At 39.9% G+C, this 18677-nt stretch overlaps 1 protein-coding gene across 1 annotated transcript in view; it reads left to right on the top strand.

Moving 5' to 3' along the window:
* AGPAT5 (1-acylglycerol-3-phosphate O-acyltransferase 5) overlaps window positions 1-17174 on the top strand; it is a 31246-nt gene extending 14072 nt beyond the window's left edge. The window contains exons 7-8 of the mRNA XM_053459832.1: window positions 14327-14450; window positions 15115-17174. Coding sequence (XP_053315807.1) covers window positions 14327-14450; window positions 15115-15340 — 350 coding nt within the window. The 3' untranslated portion in view covers window positions 15341-17174. The remainder of the gene's footprint in view (window positions 1-14326; window positions 14451-15114) is intronic.
* The last annotated feature ends 1503 nt before the right edge of the window (window positions 17175-18677 follow it).

Genomic DNA, 18677 nt, shown 5'->3' with positions numbered 1-18677 from the left:
ATTAAGACGAGTGTACTGTGAAACTTAGGCTAGGGAAAGTGACAGATTCAGGTTAATATATTGATGTAGACTCAGCTTTAAAAATGCTGCTATATACCTGGCGAGAATCTTTCAAACTAGGACTGCGTTGCTTGATCTATGATAAATCCTTTTTTTCTTGAAACTGCTTTCATTTGGCTTTGCCTCAAGTAAGATGTATTGCTTTGCAATTCCAAATACCTTGTAGGACAAGCGATGTTGTGACATGACAGTCTTATAATTATCATGTGAATTTATTAGTGGTGTTAAAACTGCTTCATAAAAATGTTGCCTACCATGTACCTTTTTTCTTTGTATTGCGTAGTTTATTGCGCTTCCTTTGCCAATTGTTTCATGTTTTTGGGACTAGGTTAGGATGTCTTAAATTCAAAACATTTCAACCGCTGTCCAAGAAATTCAGTGTTCTTGAACATTTTTCCGTGAGAACATCTTAAGGGAAGAACTCGTTTAGTATTAACATTTGTTTTTAGTAAATAATATTTAGCCTTTTAACTGAGATCTATTTTAATGTAAATTACTAATAACTCAGATTAGGATTTTTATGTTCAACCAATAGTAGCAAAGTATTCAGATGAAAATATTTTTTTAATATAATGTATGAATGGATGAACCAGAAATGTATATATACGCACACATATAAAATATAGGGCTGCAACTAACGATTATTTTAATAATCGATTAGTTGGCCGATTATTTTTTCGATTAATCGATTAATCGGATAAAAAAATGTAAATTTTTCATTTATTTAAAATAATTTACTAAACAAATGATGTTAAATACAAACAGCACAATAAAAAAACTTTGATAATACATTTCTTGTCTTTATTTCCCAACCAGCCCCCCAATATATGCACATTTGAGCCCAGACTTGCTACGCTGCCTCCCAGACATGCCATGCTGCCCCCCCACATATGCCACGCTGCCTACCACAGCACTCCATGCTGCCTCCCACATATATACCACACCACGCTACCTCCCACATCTGCCACTCCACGCTGCCTCCCACATATGCCACTCCACGCTGCCTCCCACATCTGCCACGCCACGCTGCCTCCCACATCTGCCACTCCACTCTACCCCCCACATGCCACTGTGCCTGATACGCCTTATACCCCCTGAAACACCACTCCATCCTCCCCAGACATGCCACCCTGCCCTCCCCACATATGCCACGCCATGCTGCCTCCCACATCTGCCACTCCACAATGCCTCCCACATATGCCACGCTGCCTCCCACATCTGCCACTCCACGCTGCCTTCCACATCTGCCACTGTGCCTGATACGCCTTATATCCCCTGATACCCCACTCCATCCTCCCCAGACATGCCACCCTGCCTCCCAGACATGCCACTTCTCTACCCCCAGATATGCCACTCTACCCCCAGATATGCCTTATACACCCTGATCCACCACTCCGTCCTCCCCAGACATGCCACACTGCCCTCCCCACATATGCCTTATATACTGTATATGCCGTATACCCCCAGATATGTCACTTCACTGCCCCCAGGATTTAGATTCCCCTAAATTAACCCTAAACTCCCCATTAACCATAACTGCCCCTAAATTAACCCTTAACACCCCCTTAACCACAGCATCCCCTAAATTAACCCTAAAGACCCCATCAACCACAGCATCCCCTAAATTAACCCTAAACACACCATTAACCACAACTGCCTCAAATTAACCCCAAACACCCCATTAACCACAGCTGCTCCTAAATTAACCCTAAACACCCTATTAACATAACTGCCCCTAAATTAACCCTAAACACCCTATTAACATAACTGCCCCTAAATTAACCCTAAACACCCCACTAACCATAACTGCCCCTAAATTAACCCCCACCTCCCCTAACTTTCAGTAGCCCAAATATATATATATATTACTTATTACATATATATATATATATATATATACACACACATACACATATATATATATATATATATATATATATATACACATATACTTACAGTTAGATGAGTGTCACAGCCATGTGGTTCTGGCCTGGAGAAGGAAGGGGCGGGGCCAGTTATCACAGTGATTACAGGGAGGGGGAGTAAGTAGGAGCTGCTGCTGTGAGACGGTGAGTCAGACTAAACGGATTATATAATGAGGGGGATTTTTCAGAGCGTTTGCTCTGAAAAAACCCTCATTTTATAATCGATTAATAATCGATTCAACTAATCGATAATGAAATTCGTTGCCAACGAATTTCATTATCGATTATTATCGATTTTATCGATTAGTTGTTGCAGCCCTAGTGTATATGTATATGTATATATATTGTGGCAGGATGGCTCGATCAAAACAAGAAACTCCGAACACCAGCAGAATAAAAGCAAGATGTGGTTTATTGCAGAATTGTACAGTCCACAGCAATGCACTTCATAGTGTAAATAAACCAAAGCAAAAACAAATCCTTTTGATACAGTCTGAGGGCCTCTGGCTTGCCTGCCTCTCACCCTACTCCCAGACATCTAATGCCTCTAACGGCCGCCCCTTTAAGCACCTGAGTTCAGGTTAATTGGCTCCACCTTGCTGACCTCCAGCAATTAACCCTCCCCATGCTGGGAATAATGAGCGTTCCAATCTGCCACTTATGTAGACAGAGTCCATTACTTTGCCACATACCCTCCCCCTCAGCTTAACACAGGTGTGTGAAGCGGCCTTCGACAAGAAACTGTGCACCCTAGACAATGCATCTGCGTTGGCATGCAATAGCCCAGCCCTATGCTTCACAACAAATTTAAACTGTTGCATAGAGAGGAACCAACGTGTGACTTTAGTATTCTTGTCTTTGTTGTTCTGCATCCATTGTAGTGGAGCATGGTCAGTGATGAGGGTAAAAGATCTGCCCAACAAATAATATTTTAATGTTTCAGTTGCCCACTTAATGGCCAAACATTCCTTCTCTACAGTAGCATACTTCTGCTCCCTTGGCAACAACTTACGACTTAAAAACAACACAGGATGTTCTTCCTCTCCTATCATTTGAGACAATACCGCCCCCAGGCCCACATCAGAAGCATCCGTTTGCAAAAAGAAATGTTCCTTAAAATCCGAGGCTACTAAAACAGGGTGCCTGCATAAAGCTGTACGCAAGTCTGCAAAAGCTTTTTCTGCATCATCATTCCATCTCACTGTATCTGGTGCCTTTGCTTTAATCAAATCAGTGAGAGGTGCAGCTCGAGTGGCAAAGTGGGGTATGAAGCGTCTATAATAGCCAACTATTCCTAGGAAAGCTTTGACCTGTTTCTTTCTTAGAGGGCGTGGCCAATGTTCAATAGCCTCAGCCTTAGTGAATTGAGGTTTTACCAGTCCTCTCCCTACAGTATAACCAAGATATTTGGCTTCCATACAGCCAATAGAACATTTGGCAGGATTAGCAGTAAGACCAGCTTTCCGAATACTATTTAAAACCGCTTCTACCTTTCCCAAATGGGAGTCCCAGTCTCGGCTATAGACGACTACATCATCTAAGTATGCAGAAGCATAATTGGAGTGAGGTCTTAGAAGTTTATTCATTAACCTCTGAAAGGTTGCTGGGGCTCCATGAAGCCCAAATGGCAAAACTGTATATTGGTACAGGCCTTCAGGGGTCACAAATGCAGTTTTCTCTTTAGCAGTTTCTGTCAATGGGATCTGCCAATAACCCTTTGTAAGGTCTAATACACTTAGGAATCTGGCCTGTGCCAGTTTCTCAATGAGTTCATCAACCCGAGGCATAGGATAGGCATCAAATTTAGAGCATTCATTAAGTTTTCTAAAATCATTGCAAAAACGAACTGCCCCATCTGGCTTAGGTACTAGAACTATGGGGCTAGACCATTGGCTATGTGATTCCTCAATGACTCCCAGTTCTAACATTTTTGCTACTTCTGTTTGTATTGCACTCCTTTTTGCCTCGGGAACTCTATAGGGCTTTACTTTTACTGTAACTCCTGGTTCTGTGATAATATCATGGCAGATTTCACTAGTTCTGCCAGGAATACTAGAAAAGACATCTTTATGTCTTGATATCATTTCTTTAACTTCCTTCTGCTGTTCAGGGGTGAGATCAGCAGATATTTTAACATCTGGGTCTGGGGATTTATCTATAGCAACCAAACTACTTTCTCTATCCTTCCAGGGTTTTAGCAGGTTTATATGGTAAATCTGTTCGACTTTCCTGCGATCAGGCTGTCGAACTTTATAGTTTACAGGGCCTACTTGTTCAATAACCTCATATGGGCCCTGCCAATGAGACAAGAGTTTGCTTTCGGCAGTGGGAACAAGGACCATAACTCGGTCCCCAGGTTGGAAAGAACGTACTGCAGCCTGGCGGTTGTAAATAACCTGTTGGCTTCTTTGAGCTTCCTCCAGATATTGTCTGACTATAGGAGAAATTTGTGTAATGCGCCCCTTGAGTTGCTCCACATACTGAATGACATTCTGTCCTGGTACCGTTTGTTCTTCCCACTCCTCCTTCGCTATATCTAATAAACCTCTTGGATGCCTACCATAAAGGAGCTCAAAAGGTGAAAACCCTACAGAAGATTGGGGAACCTCCCGAATAGCAAATAGTAAGTACGGTAGGAGAGTGTCCCAATTTTTCCCATCTCTATCAACCACTTTACGTAACATGTGTTTCAGGGTCCTATTGAATCTTTCAACTAACCCATCTGTTTGAGGATGGTACACAGATGTCCTCAAAGCTTTTATTTGTAGCAAATGACACAACTCCTTCATTAGTCGGGACATAAAAGGGGTACCTTGGTCAGTTAAAATTTCTTTTGGTAACCCTACCCGAGAAAATACTTGAAGCAATTCTTTCGCTATGGTTTTGGAGGCAGTATTGCGGAGGGGAATAGCTTCTGGGTAGCGTGTAGCATAATCCAATATGACCAGAATATATTGATTACCCTTAGCCGATTTTTCTATTGGTCCCACCAAATCCATAGCAATTCGCTCAAAAGGGGTTTCAATAATTGGCAATGGGATTAGGGGTGCTCTTAGACGAGGTTTTGGGGTCGCTAGCTGGCAGTCTGGGCATGAGGCACAGTACCGCTTTACCTCTTCATATACCCCAGGCCAAAAAAATCGCCTTAAAACCCTTTCCTGAGTTTTTTCTACCCCCAAATGTCCCCCAAACAAATGAGAATGGGCCAATTCCAACACCTTTCTCCTGAAGGACCTTGGTACTAAGAGCTGTTCAAGTTCTTGCCCCTCCTCTCTGATCACTCTATAAAGTAGGTCATTTCTAAGAATGAAATGAGGATACCTGTCTCTGGATTGTCCATCGACCATGGTCCCATTAACTTCTATAATTTGGTTACGGGCATTTTGCAATGTTAAATCATTGACTTGTTCCCTTCCAAACTGATTTAAACCAATGTCCAAATCCACAATAGTAGGCTGTTCTCGGGTTTGGCCCTGGGGTTCAACCAGTATTTCGGTTGAAGGGTTGGAACTAGTGCTCGGATCTTGTAAGGTCACACCTTCATTTATCAAAGCCATTTGTAAGTCCCCAGTACCCCTATGCTTATCTTCCCTTCTCTCACGTCTTGTCTTGCGCCTTTTACAAAACAAATCTGGGTGTACCAATGGGAAAACACAAAACGGGTTCTCCTCTACAGACTCCCACGGGTTTTGAATCAGGCTTTGAAACGCCGGGAAATTACGTCCAAGAATAAGGGGATGGGGTAATTTAGGTACCACTGCAGCCACTACTGAAAAAGTTTGGCCCCCATAGCCTATGTTTACAGAGGTAGTAGGGTATGATACAGTATAGCCATGTACACAGAGTATCCCAACCTTCTTACCTGGGAGCAACTGAGACGGTTGAATGAGACTGCTTGTCACTAAGGAAATATCGCTCCCAGAGTCCACAAGCGCTACGGTTTCCTTCCCATTTAACAAAACAGATTTATCAAACACACATTTTTCGGTCTGTTTCCCAACCAAACAGATTAGTCCACAAAAGTCATTTATAGCATTATACCCACATTCCATAGGTTCCTGCAAATGAGGACACATAGCTTTTATGTGACCTAGCTCCCCACACTCAAAGCAAGTAACTGGAGGTTTCCTGGTTTGCCATCCCTTTGAGGGTTTATAGTCCTGGTTTCCATCCGGAGAAACTTCAGGGCCTCCAGTTCGGATCACAACTTGATTTTTCCCATAGTTCCAGGGCCTTGAACTTGTGAGCAGTCTTTGGTTCTGTTGCATTTTAGTCTGTGATGTAGATTTTAACTCTCTCACTGCTGTATATTGTTCAACCAGTGCCACCATTGCATCATAAGTGGTAGGGCTTCCCTGCCCTGCCCACTCTCGTAGGCCTTGGGGTAATCCTCGCAAAAACCGATCCAAAACCAAGGTCTCAATTATTTGAGCAGGCGTTGAACTCTCTGGTTTTAACCATCTCCTGGCCAGATGAATCAAATCAAACATTTGTGATCTTGGTGCCTTCTGTTCCTGGTATTTCCAATTATAGAACCGTTGGGCACGGATCACTGGAGTCACGCCAGTCCTTGCAAGAATCTCTGCTTTAAGAATATCATAACTAGCAGCCGCCTCTTCCTCTAGGTCAAAATAGGCTTTTTGAGCTTCACCAAGCAAAAAAGGTGCAACTATACCAGCCCATTGAGTGCGAGGCCATTGCTCTCTGATGGCAGTCCGCTCAAAAGCTGTTAGATAGGCCTCCACATCATCTTGCGGCGTCATCTTTTGCAGATACTGACTTGCATGGATAGGTTTTGGACTGCTGCTCTGTTCATCTGTGGTAGTTTTTGAGAGTTGCTGTACAATCTCTTTTAGGACAATCCTGTCCTCTTGCTGTGCTTCCATCATAGCTCCCATCTGAGCAGTTATCAGCCGGTTGGTTTCCTGTTGTACTGTAGTAGCATGCAGGAGGGCCTTTAAAACATCCTCCATGTTGATACAGGGTTCAAACAGCAATATCCCACTTCTGACACCACTTGTGGCAGGATGGCTCGATCAAAACAAGAAACTCCGAACACCAGCAGAATAAAAGCAAGATGTGGTTTATTGCAGAATTGTACAGTCCACAGCAATGCACTTCATAGTGTAAATAAACCAAAGCAAAAACAAATCCTTTTGATACAGTCTGAGGGCCTCTGGCTTGCCTGCCTCTCACCCTACTCCCAGACATCTAATGCCTCTAACGGCCGCCCCTTTAAGCACCTGAGTTCAGGTTAATTGGCTCCACCTTGCTGACCTCCAGCAATTAACCCTCCCCATGCTGGGAATAATGAGCGTTCCAATCTGCCACTTATGTAGACAGAGTCCATTACTTTGCCACAATATGTATGTGTATATATATATATATATATATATATATATATATATATATATATATATATATATATATATATATATATATATATATATATATATATATATATATATATATATATATAATATATATATATATAATATATATATATATTATATATAAAAAAAAAAAAGCGATGGAAGACTCTATAAAATAATTTTGCTGCTCATCAACCCAAAAGTAGTGTTCTTATAATAAAAAGTAATGTAGTGCGTAAGGGATCGTTTTAGTCCTCTTAATCTTGTCTATACCATAAAAGACATGCATGTTATTGTTTTCAGGGGTAATAGACATGAATGTGTTATTCACACCATTGGCACCTTACTGTGTGAAAACAGCAGTTTTACTTAATAGATGAGTTTGCCCCCCCCCCCCAAAGTGACTGGAGCTTTTCTTGCCCCCTGATTTATGTTCAACATATCCCATAAGTAGCATAATATTTCACATGCATAAGTTTTTGGGGTTTTTTTGTTACTTTTGTACGCACTATTTTTCCTTATTTATGAACTTTTGCAAGACTTTTTGTTTTTTTCTTTCTTTTTAATGTATATTTCTAGTGGGAAGGGCACATGTTCTCGCAAGGGAGAGCCACGGCCTGATCTCCCTTGTAAAATGGGTATATAATGTGATAGCATAGCCTTCAGTTGTCTGTTTTTCAGAAACATATACTTTAGAGATATGGTATCCCTATTAAGGCTACCGTCCCGGACTATCACATTTTTTTGGGGAAATTTTTCATTTAAACACAGTGCAAGTAAATATATTGCGTGTTTCTTCAAAAGCATTAGCTGTCTACAATTATGTAAAGTCTGTATTGATACCAATATCATGGTTTCCAAAGAAAACACTATTTGTTCTGAGAGGGGAAAGTGTGTCTTTGTATGTATGATGTTTGTGAGCGGGAAAAATAAGAGAAAAGAAAATTACTGTTTGGGTAAAAAAACAGCAAAGAAGCTGAAAAAACTCATCAAGTGTAAAAATCCCTTTTTCTTACAATGTTACATCTAATCAGCACATTATCACTGTCCTCTTGCATGGTATTGTCTACACGTCTGAGGTGTTAAGGTGTGATTGGAACTACCTCTTTGGGAATGTTGTTCTGTGTCTAAAGTTTAACTTTCTTAAAGAGACACTCCAGGCATCATTTGAACTTTAATTCATATGGTATGGGTGCCATTATTTTACATTTTTGTGTGGACCGTTTTGTAAATGTATGGGTAAATGCTGCAGAATTCCCTGCAGATGATGCATTCGGCCAAATGCATCTCCTGCACATGTTGTGATCACCTCTGCGTACGGGATGCCAGTGGGCATGTGCAGAGTCTTCCTATTGATTCCAGAAGGAGCACTTTCCTGTCACCGATTGGCTACTTTAACTGTCAAGCAGTGACAATTATTTCCATTGATTTCATTGGCTAATTGAGCAGGAAAGTACTTTGGATGTTGTGGAAGAAGTATTTTTGCACCATGGTAGCCTCATCTGTGTCAGATAAGTGTTTTAAGTAATTAAATATACATTCCATAAAAGAAGAGGTGTCAGTAATATTTAAATAAGAGCATCTAGACATTAAGCTCTAGGGATGTTGCAAGTGAATCCACACGTTTCAGAAGTATGATGACGGATAGGGTGGAAGCACACACGTCAGAGCTTGTACTATGAGTGATGTACTAGGAGTGGTGGCTACCAGTAGGCTTCCTGTGTGTCTTACTCTCAATAGACTTGCATATAAGGAGGTAGCAGAAAATGAAAGTTAATGGGGCAAATGCCATTAAACTGGTGTCTCAACACGTGGAGGCAATATTTTTGAGCACCACAGCACTCAGCTGTAAGATTTGTATATGATCCATGGGAAGGTTTTTAACTTAATACTTTGAAGCTAAAATGTATTTGAGTGACAAACTATGTTCAGCCCATTAGTTGTGGTTTTATGTAATTATGTTTTGCTACAGAATGATGGTGTAATTTATCAAACTGTTGAAATGGTCGTATGTTCTTTTTCCTTTTCTTTTATTTTGCTACACGTAATGGACATTCAGTAAACTAAAATGTATGTAAAATGAAGTGCTAATCTTTGATTAATGAGAGAACACGATTTGCAGTGACCGTATCTTGATTTATTCAGATGCCAGGTGCAATGTGCATGCTTGAACCGTGCCGGCAGGCATCCATGCCGTTAGCCTACAAGGGACGGAGCAATAGAGTAGTTTCACTAGCAAAGGAAGTTATGAAAGAGACATGACTGTGCTTTATAATGTAATAAAGTTACTCAATGCTCATCAAAACAGGACCTTCTGTTGCGTTCACTAAGCAGGTTCTGCAAAAGTCTTGCACTGTGGAAGGTGTTTGGAATGCAACCCAATGGTATCTATCCCAGTGTATGAAAATTAAGGTTTGGGCTTTCATGTGCCGTTACCCCAGATATTGGGAAAGGTTTGATCTACATTACATATATACACAGCCTTTTCCATTTTTACGCCACCCATACAAATTATACACCACTCTTTTGTAGTATGAATAATATATATATATATAAATTAGGGCTGCAACTAACTATTATTTTCATAATCGATTAGTTGGCCGATTATTTTGTCGATTAATCGGATAAAAAAAATGAATGTAAATTTTTCATTTATTTAAAATAATTTAATAAACAAATGATGTTAAATACAAACAGCAGAATAAAAAAAAAACTTTGATAAAATGCATTTCTTCTCTTTATTTCCCAACCAGCCCCCCCAATTTATGCACATTTGAGCCCAGGCTTGCCATGCTGCCTCCCAGACATGCCACGCTGCCTCCCACATATACCACTCCACGCTGCCTCCCACATATGCCACTCCACATATGCCACGCTGCCTCCCACATATACCACTCCACGCTGCCTCCCACATATGCTACTCCACGCTGCCTCCCACATATGCCACTCCACGCTGCCTCCCACATATACCACTCCAGGCTGCCTCCCACATATACCACTCCACATATGCCACTCCACGCTGCCTCCCACATATGCCACTCCACGCTGCCTCCCACATATGCCACTCCACGCTGCCTCCCACATATGCCACGCCACGCTGCCTCCCACATATGCCACGCCACGCTGCCTCCCACATATGCCACGCCACCCCCACATATGCCACTGTGCCTGATACGCCTTATACCCCCCTGATACACCACTCCATCCTCCCCAGACATGCCACGCTGCCCTCCCCACATATGCCACTCCACTCTACCCCCAGATATGCCACTGTGGCCCCAGATATGCCTTATACACCCTGATACACCACTCCGTCCTCCCCAGACATGCCACACTGCCCTCCCCACATATGCCTTATATAATGTATATGCGTTATACCCCCAGATGTCACTCTGTCCTCCCCAGATATGCCCATTATCTCATAGTCCCCTCATAGAGTCACAGACCTGTTCACAGCACACTGACACCATACTTTTATAAATAAGTACTGGGTTAATCTTCACTGCCCCCAGGATTTAGATTCTCTTTAGTCTGCCCCCCTTTATCTCTAACTGCACCTTAAGTTAACTTTATTAAATTAACCCTCAGTCCTCATCATTAAATTAACCCTAAACACCCCATTAACCATAACTACCCCTAAATTAACTCTAAATACCCCATCAAAACTACCCTAAATTAACCCTAAACACCCCATTAACCACAACAGCCCCTAAATTAACCCTAAACACACAACTGCCTCAAATTAACCCCAAACACCCCATTAACCACAGCTGCTCCTAAATTAACCCTAAACACCCCATTAACCATAGCTGCCCCTAAACACCCCATTAACCATAACTGCCCCTAAATTAACCCTAAACACCCCACTAACCATAACTGCCCCTAAATTAACCCCCACCTCCCCTGACTTTCAGTAGCCCAAATATTAATTTTATACTTAGTTAGATGAGTGTCACAGCCATGTGGTTCTGGCCTTCTGGGAGCAGGAAGGGGGCGGGGCCAGTTGTCACAGTGATTTACAGGGAGGGACTGGTAAGTAGGAGCTGCTGCTGTGAGTCAGACTAAACTATTATATAATGAGGGGTGTTTTTCAGAGCGTTTGCTCTGAAAAAACCCTAATTTTATAATCGATAATAATCGATTCAACTAATCGATAATGAAATTCATTGGCAACGAATTTCATTATCGATTATTATCTATTTTATCGATTAGTTGTTGCAGCCCTAATATAAATATATATATAAAAAAAAATGAAGTGCCACATTTTCTGCATGATTTGCTAGGATACCTGTCGCCAAAGTAGCTGAGTTGACCAAATTACTATACATTTGTGGGGGTAGTAGAAGCATTATTAAACTCTCATCTACAGCCACCAGACAAGCCAGAAGTCTCATGGTGCTGCCACAACCACAAGGGATTCTGGGTAGGCACATGCAAATAAGGTCAACAATAATCAACTTTTGACCTTTATTTGCATGCACCTCTCAGAATCCCTTTTGGTTGTGGCAGCACCATGAGATTTCTGAGGGAAAAACAAGCCTTCTGACATGTCTTGGTGTCTGTAGAGGAGTGTTTAATAATGCTTCTACTGCCCCCTTAATTTTAAGTGGAAGGGTTTTCCATCACCTTTACCCACCATAACTTATATAATAATATACATTTGTGGCAATTATACATCAAATATTAGATATTGTACATTGTTTCAAAGTTTTAAAAAAATATATATTTTCACAGTCGGTATTATGGTTTGTAATGGTAATCGCAAACGGATAAAACGGTAAATAAACCACCATGGGCATGTTTCTGGGAAGTAGACAACCTGGAGTGCTTTTAGGCTCTTGTTACACAACCATTTGGCCACCATTCTTTGCTAAAGTTAGCGGTTATTATTTATTTTTCTTCCAAAAAGCTTTTGTGTTGGTTAGCAATGTCCGTCTCCAAAATGTTTTCAGCTGCCCTTTCAGATTATAGAAATTACCTTGCATGTATAGGTTATTGTATCATTTCTGAAACCTACAGAGCACACAAAATGACACACATGAGTATATGTGATCATAGATGCATATGTGTTAGTGTGTAAGTTTGTGTAAAGATGAATGTGTGTGTAAATCTGGGTGCCAGTGCTCATGTGATTTAGCTGGGGGGGCACAAAAGAGCAAATGGGTGTCGCTTGGCTTTACCTGTCCCTTCACCACATGGCACCAGCCCTCCCTTGTACACTAGCATTTCGCTCTTCTGGTACACCGTTTGTCATCAGTCCAGCACTCATTGAATGGAGCATCACTTTCATTGTGAGCACGAGGCATTAATTCATAAAGGAAGTCATGTGTGATTCCATCATAATGCAAGACTTCTGACAAGGGGAGGGCTCTTGGCGGTTCCCAAAGACTGCCATACCGTGGACAGTGCAGGTCCTCCTCAACCACACACAACTTCCTCTCTCTGTGTATATATTGGTAAAGCAGACATTGTCTGTCTTAGGCAAGATAATATACAAATTCTTTTTGAGGAAAAGGAACTTGTTTCTTTGCAGATTTCTCACAGTTAAGAAGATCTATGTTTCTCTGTGTAACTGCCACTTGTGTAGCTCCAGAGTAAATGATGTGCCCTGTATTGCCAGAATGGAACCAAACTCTTTATCCTTAATTGCAGTCCCCTAGGGACTCCTACTGATGTAAGATTAAATACCCAGATCACAAAAACAGATCTCTAGAGGCTTCATTGAAAGAACACAGCTGTATTTTCAGTGCCAGCCTTGTGCGACGATTGCTTTTATTTCTGAGTGTCGTGACATATTTTAGACAAACTACGTTAGTGGCATGAAAGTGTTATATGAATTTCACGGCTATCCTAGATAAATCATAAGTCTCCTACGTGAGGCCAGTCATTTGGTACTCAGTTCTACTATGGTTGCTTATTTTTGCTGTGAAAACAAAACTTGCCTTTGTTTATCCATGTAAAATGTAACTAATATATTATCTATATTCACACACACATATTTACAGTATTTTTTTCCTCAATACAAACGTATCCCCTTTTGGAATTGTACAGTACATAATAAACAAAGATAAAACAAGGAGAAATGATTTGTTATGATGAGAATTTTAGTAGGATTAATACTATCGGTAAATTGTAGAGAAATGGCTTAGAACGTCACTCTCCAGTGACAGCTGTTAGAAATGCACACAAATGTTTTTTATCTGCCTTATTAATAGCTGCAATCCTTCAAACTCAAGTAAGTATGTGTAAAGTTTATCCTTTGAAAATAATATAACGTATCACTTTGCAATGACGGTGAACATTTAGTCGGGTATATACAAAGCATATATGATGAGAAATCATTCTGAAATTAAAATGAATGCAATGTGTATTGGATTGGTGGATATATTGCCCAATATTTAATTTTTCCGAGGTTAAAATGAAATACTTTTTTTTTTTTCCCATGATACCAGCTTTTCCACTATACACTATTACTCAGAAAAGTCCTCGTATTTTGTTTATTGGCCTTCATTTGGCTAGTTCAGTGAAATTCTGGCCAAAAAAATACCTGGGTCCTATGTCAATTTTACCTTTGAGATCTATTCTTCGGGCATGCACTGATAATAGTAATTCTGTTACGGGTTATATGAAGAAAATGCTTGTAACCACTTAATGAATGCTAGTTTGCTTCCAAAGTGCTAAGTTGCGGGCCCAGTTCTGTGCGTATCTAATCATGTTCAGTGACCGTTGCTGTATTTACCTTTTTTTATTTTATACTACATTTATGTGTTTATTTCAGGATATAATTGAGGTATTTTCCAAAACGCCTAAAGCATTATTACGCCACTATCCACTCCAGTGGTTTCATTATAACACGGTTTACATGTCTGCTTGGCAGGGTGTGCTTTACTGTGATAGTCTTTTAGCAGCAGCGTTTTTCGTGACCATTTTCCTCTAAACAGAAAATATTTGTTTGTATTTGTTCTTTAGAATTTTTGTGCAGAGAATGCCCAAGGATTCATATAGCTGTGGAACGCATTGACGTAAAAGATATCCCCAAAGAACAGATATTTATGAGAAGATGGCTTCATGAGCGCTTTGAAATTAAGGATAGGTATATTTATTTTATTTTTTTTATTATTTCTTTTTTTGTGTGTACTGATTTTGAGCTGTACAGTTATGTCAATAGATGTTACCATTGTACAATATGTTAAATAAAAGTAAGGATTGTGTCCAGGATTCACTTAAAAAGTGCACCAGTTCCTAAATATCATCTTAATACGCTAGCAATATGCTGCTACGCAACTGTGGTAGCTTTATTTATGCCTATTTCCCACACAGTTTTTCCACATACATGCTTTTTGCCTACAGACACATGCATTCTCAGTTGCACTCACCATATCATACTTGAGACCACTGGTGGTCCATAGATTTCAGAACACTGTGTGTGGTCAGGTTGATTCATAAGAAAAAGCATGTGTGCCTCAGGATAGAGAACTTTGTATTAAAGTTTTTCTGACCTCCTTGTTTATATTTGAGTTGTTCAGACTGACCTGTTGGCTGTTCTCCACCAACTGACGCTTCGTTTATTAATTGCCTTTTAATATGACATCAAGTGGAGCATGTCACACAAGAGTTCTAAAATCTCCATGTGTAAAATGATCCAGCAGATTTTTTTCCTGGTTATTAAAGACCTTGTTGGGTGGATATTTGAGGATGAGATGTTAAGGTGCTTTAAAATGCATTTGCTCACTATATGCTGTGTCCTCTTATCCTAGGCTCATGACAGAGTTTTATGAAGCCGCTGATCCAGGACAACGCAATAAGTTTCCTGGAGAGGGGCACGTTGCCAAGCTTAGCATGAAGAGAACTGTCCCCTCCTTATTAATTTTAACTGGTGTGACAGCTGGCATGCTATGTACAGAAACCGGAAGAAAACTTTATATCAACACATGGATATATGGGACATTAATTGGATGTCTATGGGTCAGCATCAAAGCCTAAGCAAACTGTTTATCGAAGATCAGCTTTACATTATACCAAAACCTTTTTTCATAAAATGAAGACATTGTAAATACTGCCTTACTCATAACGGAATTAAAAAAAATAGAATGTTTGTCTCATGCGCAAGATCCATGCCATGGGGATATTGGTGACAGGATGCATGCTCCACGTGTTTTACATTGAGACACTGTATTCCAAGCCTTTAAACACCTTGTCGGTGTGAAAGTGAACGTTAACTCTGAGGTCCGTAACATTATCATTGGGATAACAAAATATTTCATTTTTCTGCTCTTTCTATTGACAGCATGTTTGTGAAAACTATTTTACATGTTCATGCCCTTCTCTCCTACCCCAGGATTCATAGCACATTGTATCAACAGCTAATCCAAGTCAGGAAAACATAAAATGATTTGTAATTGTAGTGCTAAACCCTGCATCCAACGAAAAGCATGTTTGTTTAATTTGTTTACTGCATGTTTAATACTGGTTTATATATTTTTTTTGTGAGATTAGTTTTATATGCAGCGCCTTTTTATATATTTTATTTTACAATCAGAGCAATAGTACAGAGCTATAATAAATTTATACAAATAATGGTGCCCAGTACCATTGGCCCCTGTCATATGGTAATATCTTTTTGATCATCTAAATGTTAATGCATGTGCCTCTTGTGTTTAATTTATCATAAGGTTGCTTGTTTCCCCTTTGTCCTGATAACAAAACCCAAGCCAAACTTAGGCGTTAATGATTATTACGTAAATACCTACAAATTGCCAATAAAAGTGTCTTGGCTGCTTTTGGAAATGCCAAAGCTATCTTTACCTTTCCCCAATAATTTTAAGAAAGCAAGCTTATATTAGACATCTTTAGCAGCTTTCTCTGGCTGTGTAGTTGGGTCTCCTACAGCGAGCCAAAGTAAGTTTGTTATATTAAAATACAGCAATAGAAACCACTGATCCTAGAATTGTTGAGTGCCACAAGCCATTCCCATTAACTCTTTAACCAGATGGATAGAGTGAATTAATGGCCTTCCGCTTCCAAGACAGAGCATCTTTTACCATAGAAGCAGTACGAGAGTGACACTGATTTGGATTTGCCTCAGTTGGCCAAGAACCTTTCTGGCAGCTTAATTTCACACATCAGCCTTCAATAGCTGGGAGGGTGAATCTTAAAATCTTCAACTTAAAAAGCTATTTTAAAACTGTAACAAGACTAACTTTTGTTGCATCACCTGGACAAATGGTCACAGTGAAAGATACATTACTGCTGAATTAGATGTACCATTGTTTAGTGCCGAGCCTAATCTCTAGCATGTAGATTTAGGATAGAGACATGCTATAGTGTTCAGAAGAGTGCCATGATCTCACAGCTTATGTATAAAGCCACAGTGTGAACTTCAAATCCCAAAGGACCAGAGACATCCCACCATCTTAGGCCAATACTCAGTGTGTAGTGGTGAGGCATAATGTTTCACATTTATTTGACATATGCTGAAATGCTGGCTTGCCTGTGGCCTTTGAAAATTGAGTTGGACCTCTCCGCCTGCATAATAGAGAGCAGGGCTGGACAGCTCTGGTGCTCAAGGACTCCAATATTCCAATATATACTGGAAACAAGTTCTTTAATGGAGATCCAAAAATTGCGGCCCTCAAGAACTGGGGCTGTGCACCATTGATGTAGTGTCAGTGTTCAGAAAATTCTTGTAGTCCTCTATGTATTTTGTTCAAAAGCCAGACCTCATTCACATCTGATTTATTCATGAATGCAGTCTGTATGATGTACTTTTCGAATGAATGCTTTGTTCACCAATAAAATATAATTTTCCTAGATCACATTTTTAGAACTTATTTTCTTGGAGTTCTGTGTTCTATTTACAAATGGGGACTCTCTTCATAGTTACTGCAGAATACATCCAACCTTGTAGAATTTCTCTATTTGCATGGTGTGGCTATGTATAATGCATAGTTAGATCAATAATTTCTTAAATGTCATGTGACTTCTAACTATCCCTTACTTAGATTCAACCCATCTCTTCTTGAAGTATAAACCCAGTGAAGACAGTAGGTTAATATGTTACAAATACAGCACAGTTAAATAAACCTCAGTGTCCTATGATCTGTTCCTTACATAGGTTAGAATAGCAACAGAATGTATGCTTCAAGCATACAAACTCTCAATGTTCTCAAGTCTGAACATGAACTGATTATGTTGATGGGGTCTAAGACAATATGGCTACATTATACTGCTATTACTTTCTTATGATTTTTTTCTCCGTTGTTTTCATTCATTTCATCATCTAGAAAAGGGGCAAATGAAGGAAATTAACAGGTCCACTTTTACTTTATCATGCATGTTAACAGTAGTAGAATGGTTGTGTTATGGTTGTCCGTAACTCCGTATTACAGATAACAAATGTATAAGAAATGTGCTGTTAGCAAATTTTGTTAAAAGCTGTGTAATGTATTCCCCAAATGGCCTTTGTAGCACCTGCTTGGGGTTTTATTCATTTAAAACTCAAAGTAAGCTAAACACGGTAGTGACATGCTGGACACTCAAGTGCAGTGTGCATTATTTGGCCAAGTGTCTACTAGCTCCTATGAAGTGTTTCTAGGTTAAGTCTAGTTGGTTACTGCCCATAAAACATCTTGCACCATGGCACCTCTTCAAGAAAAATGCTGTGTTTGTCCCATAAACACAATTGTGAATATTCCATATTTAAAAAAAAAAAAAAAACACTTCCAAGTTTGGTTAAGAGTGTGTACTTTATTCTATCGCTGCACTTGGATCTCTTGCATATCACTGTAAACTTATACTTAAAAAGTTACTGTTATTGTTTATTTTTTTAAAAAGGAAAGATAGCAAAGCTCATTTATTTTGGCATGTAATGGTAATCCTGTACTGAATCCTGTTTACATAGAGTTGCACACTGCAATGTGTTTTTAAGCCATCTGGCATTGTATGACATGCAGACTGTCTGAGACATAATACATATAGATATATATGGTATAATTGTATTGTATCTTGGTACATTTCCATTGAAGATTTAACTTGGAAATATTTAGTAGTAGTATAGAACATATAGACCATTCTCATCTGTATGTCTGAGGGCTTATACATTCCAGTGAGCCTCAAAATTTATGTCCTCTTAGACCTAGTGAAAAAACAGCACTAATTCAACCATTGGGATGACACACAATGCTGCTTAAGTGACAGATTTGTAATGTGTAGGAGGAAGATTTATGCGTACACGCACTTTTAGATAGTAACGTGTCCCTGATGTTTACAAGTGCTTTGATCTCTGCTCTGTTCCAGGGATAGTCAACCTTCTGACCATCTT

Source organism: Spea bombifrons, chromosome 3 (genome assembly GCF_027358695.1).
Source record: "Spea bombifrons isolate aSpeBom1 chromosome 3, aSpeBom1.2.pri, whole genome shotgun sequence".
Lineage (NCBI taxonomy): Eukaryota > Metazoa > Chordata > Amphibia > Anura > Pelobatidae > Spea > Spea bombifrons.
Note: the sequence above shows the minus strand (reverse complement) of the source record. Positions and strands in the feature narration are given on the sequence as shown.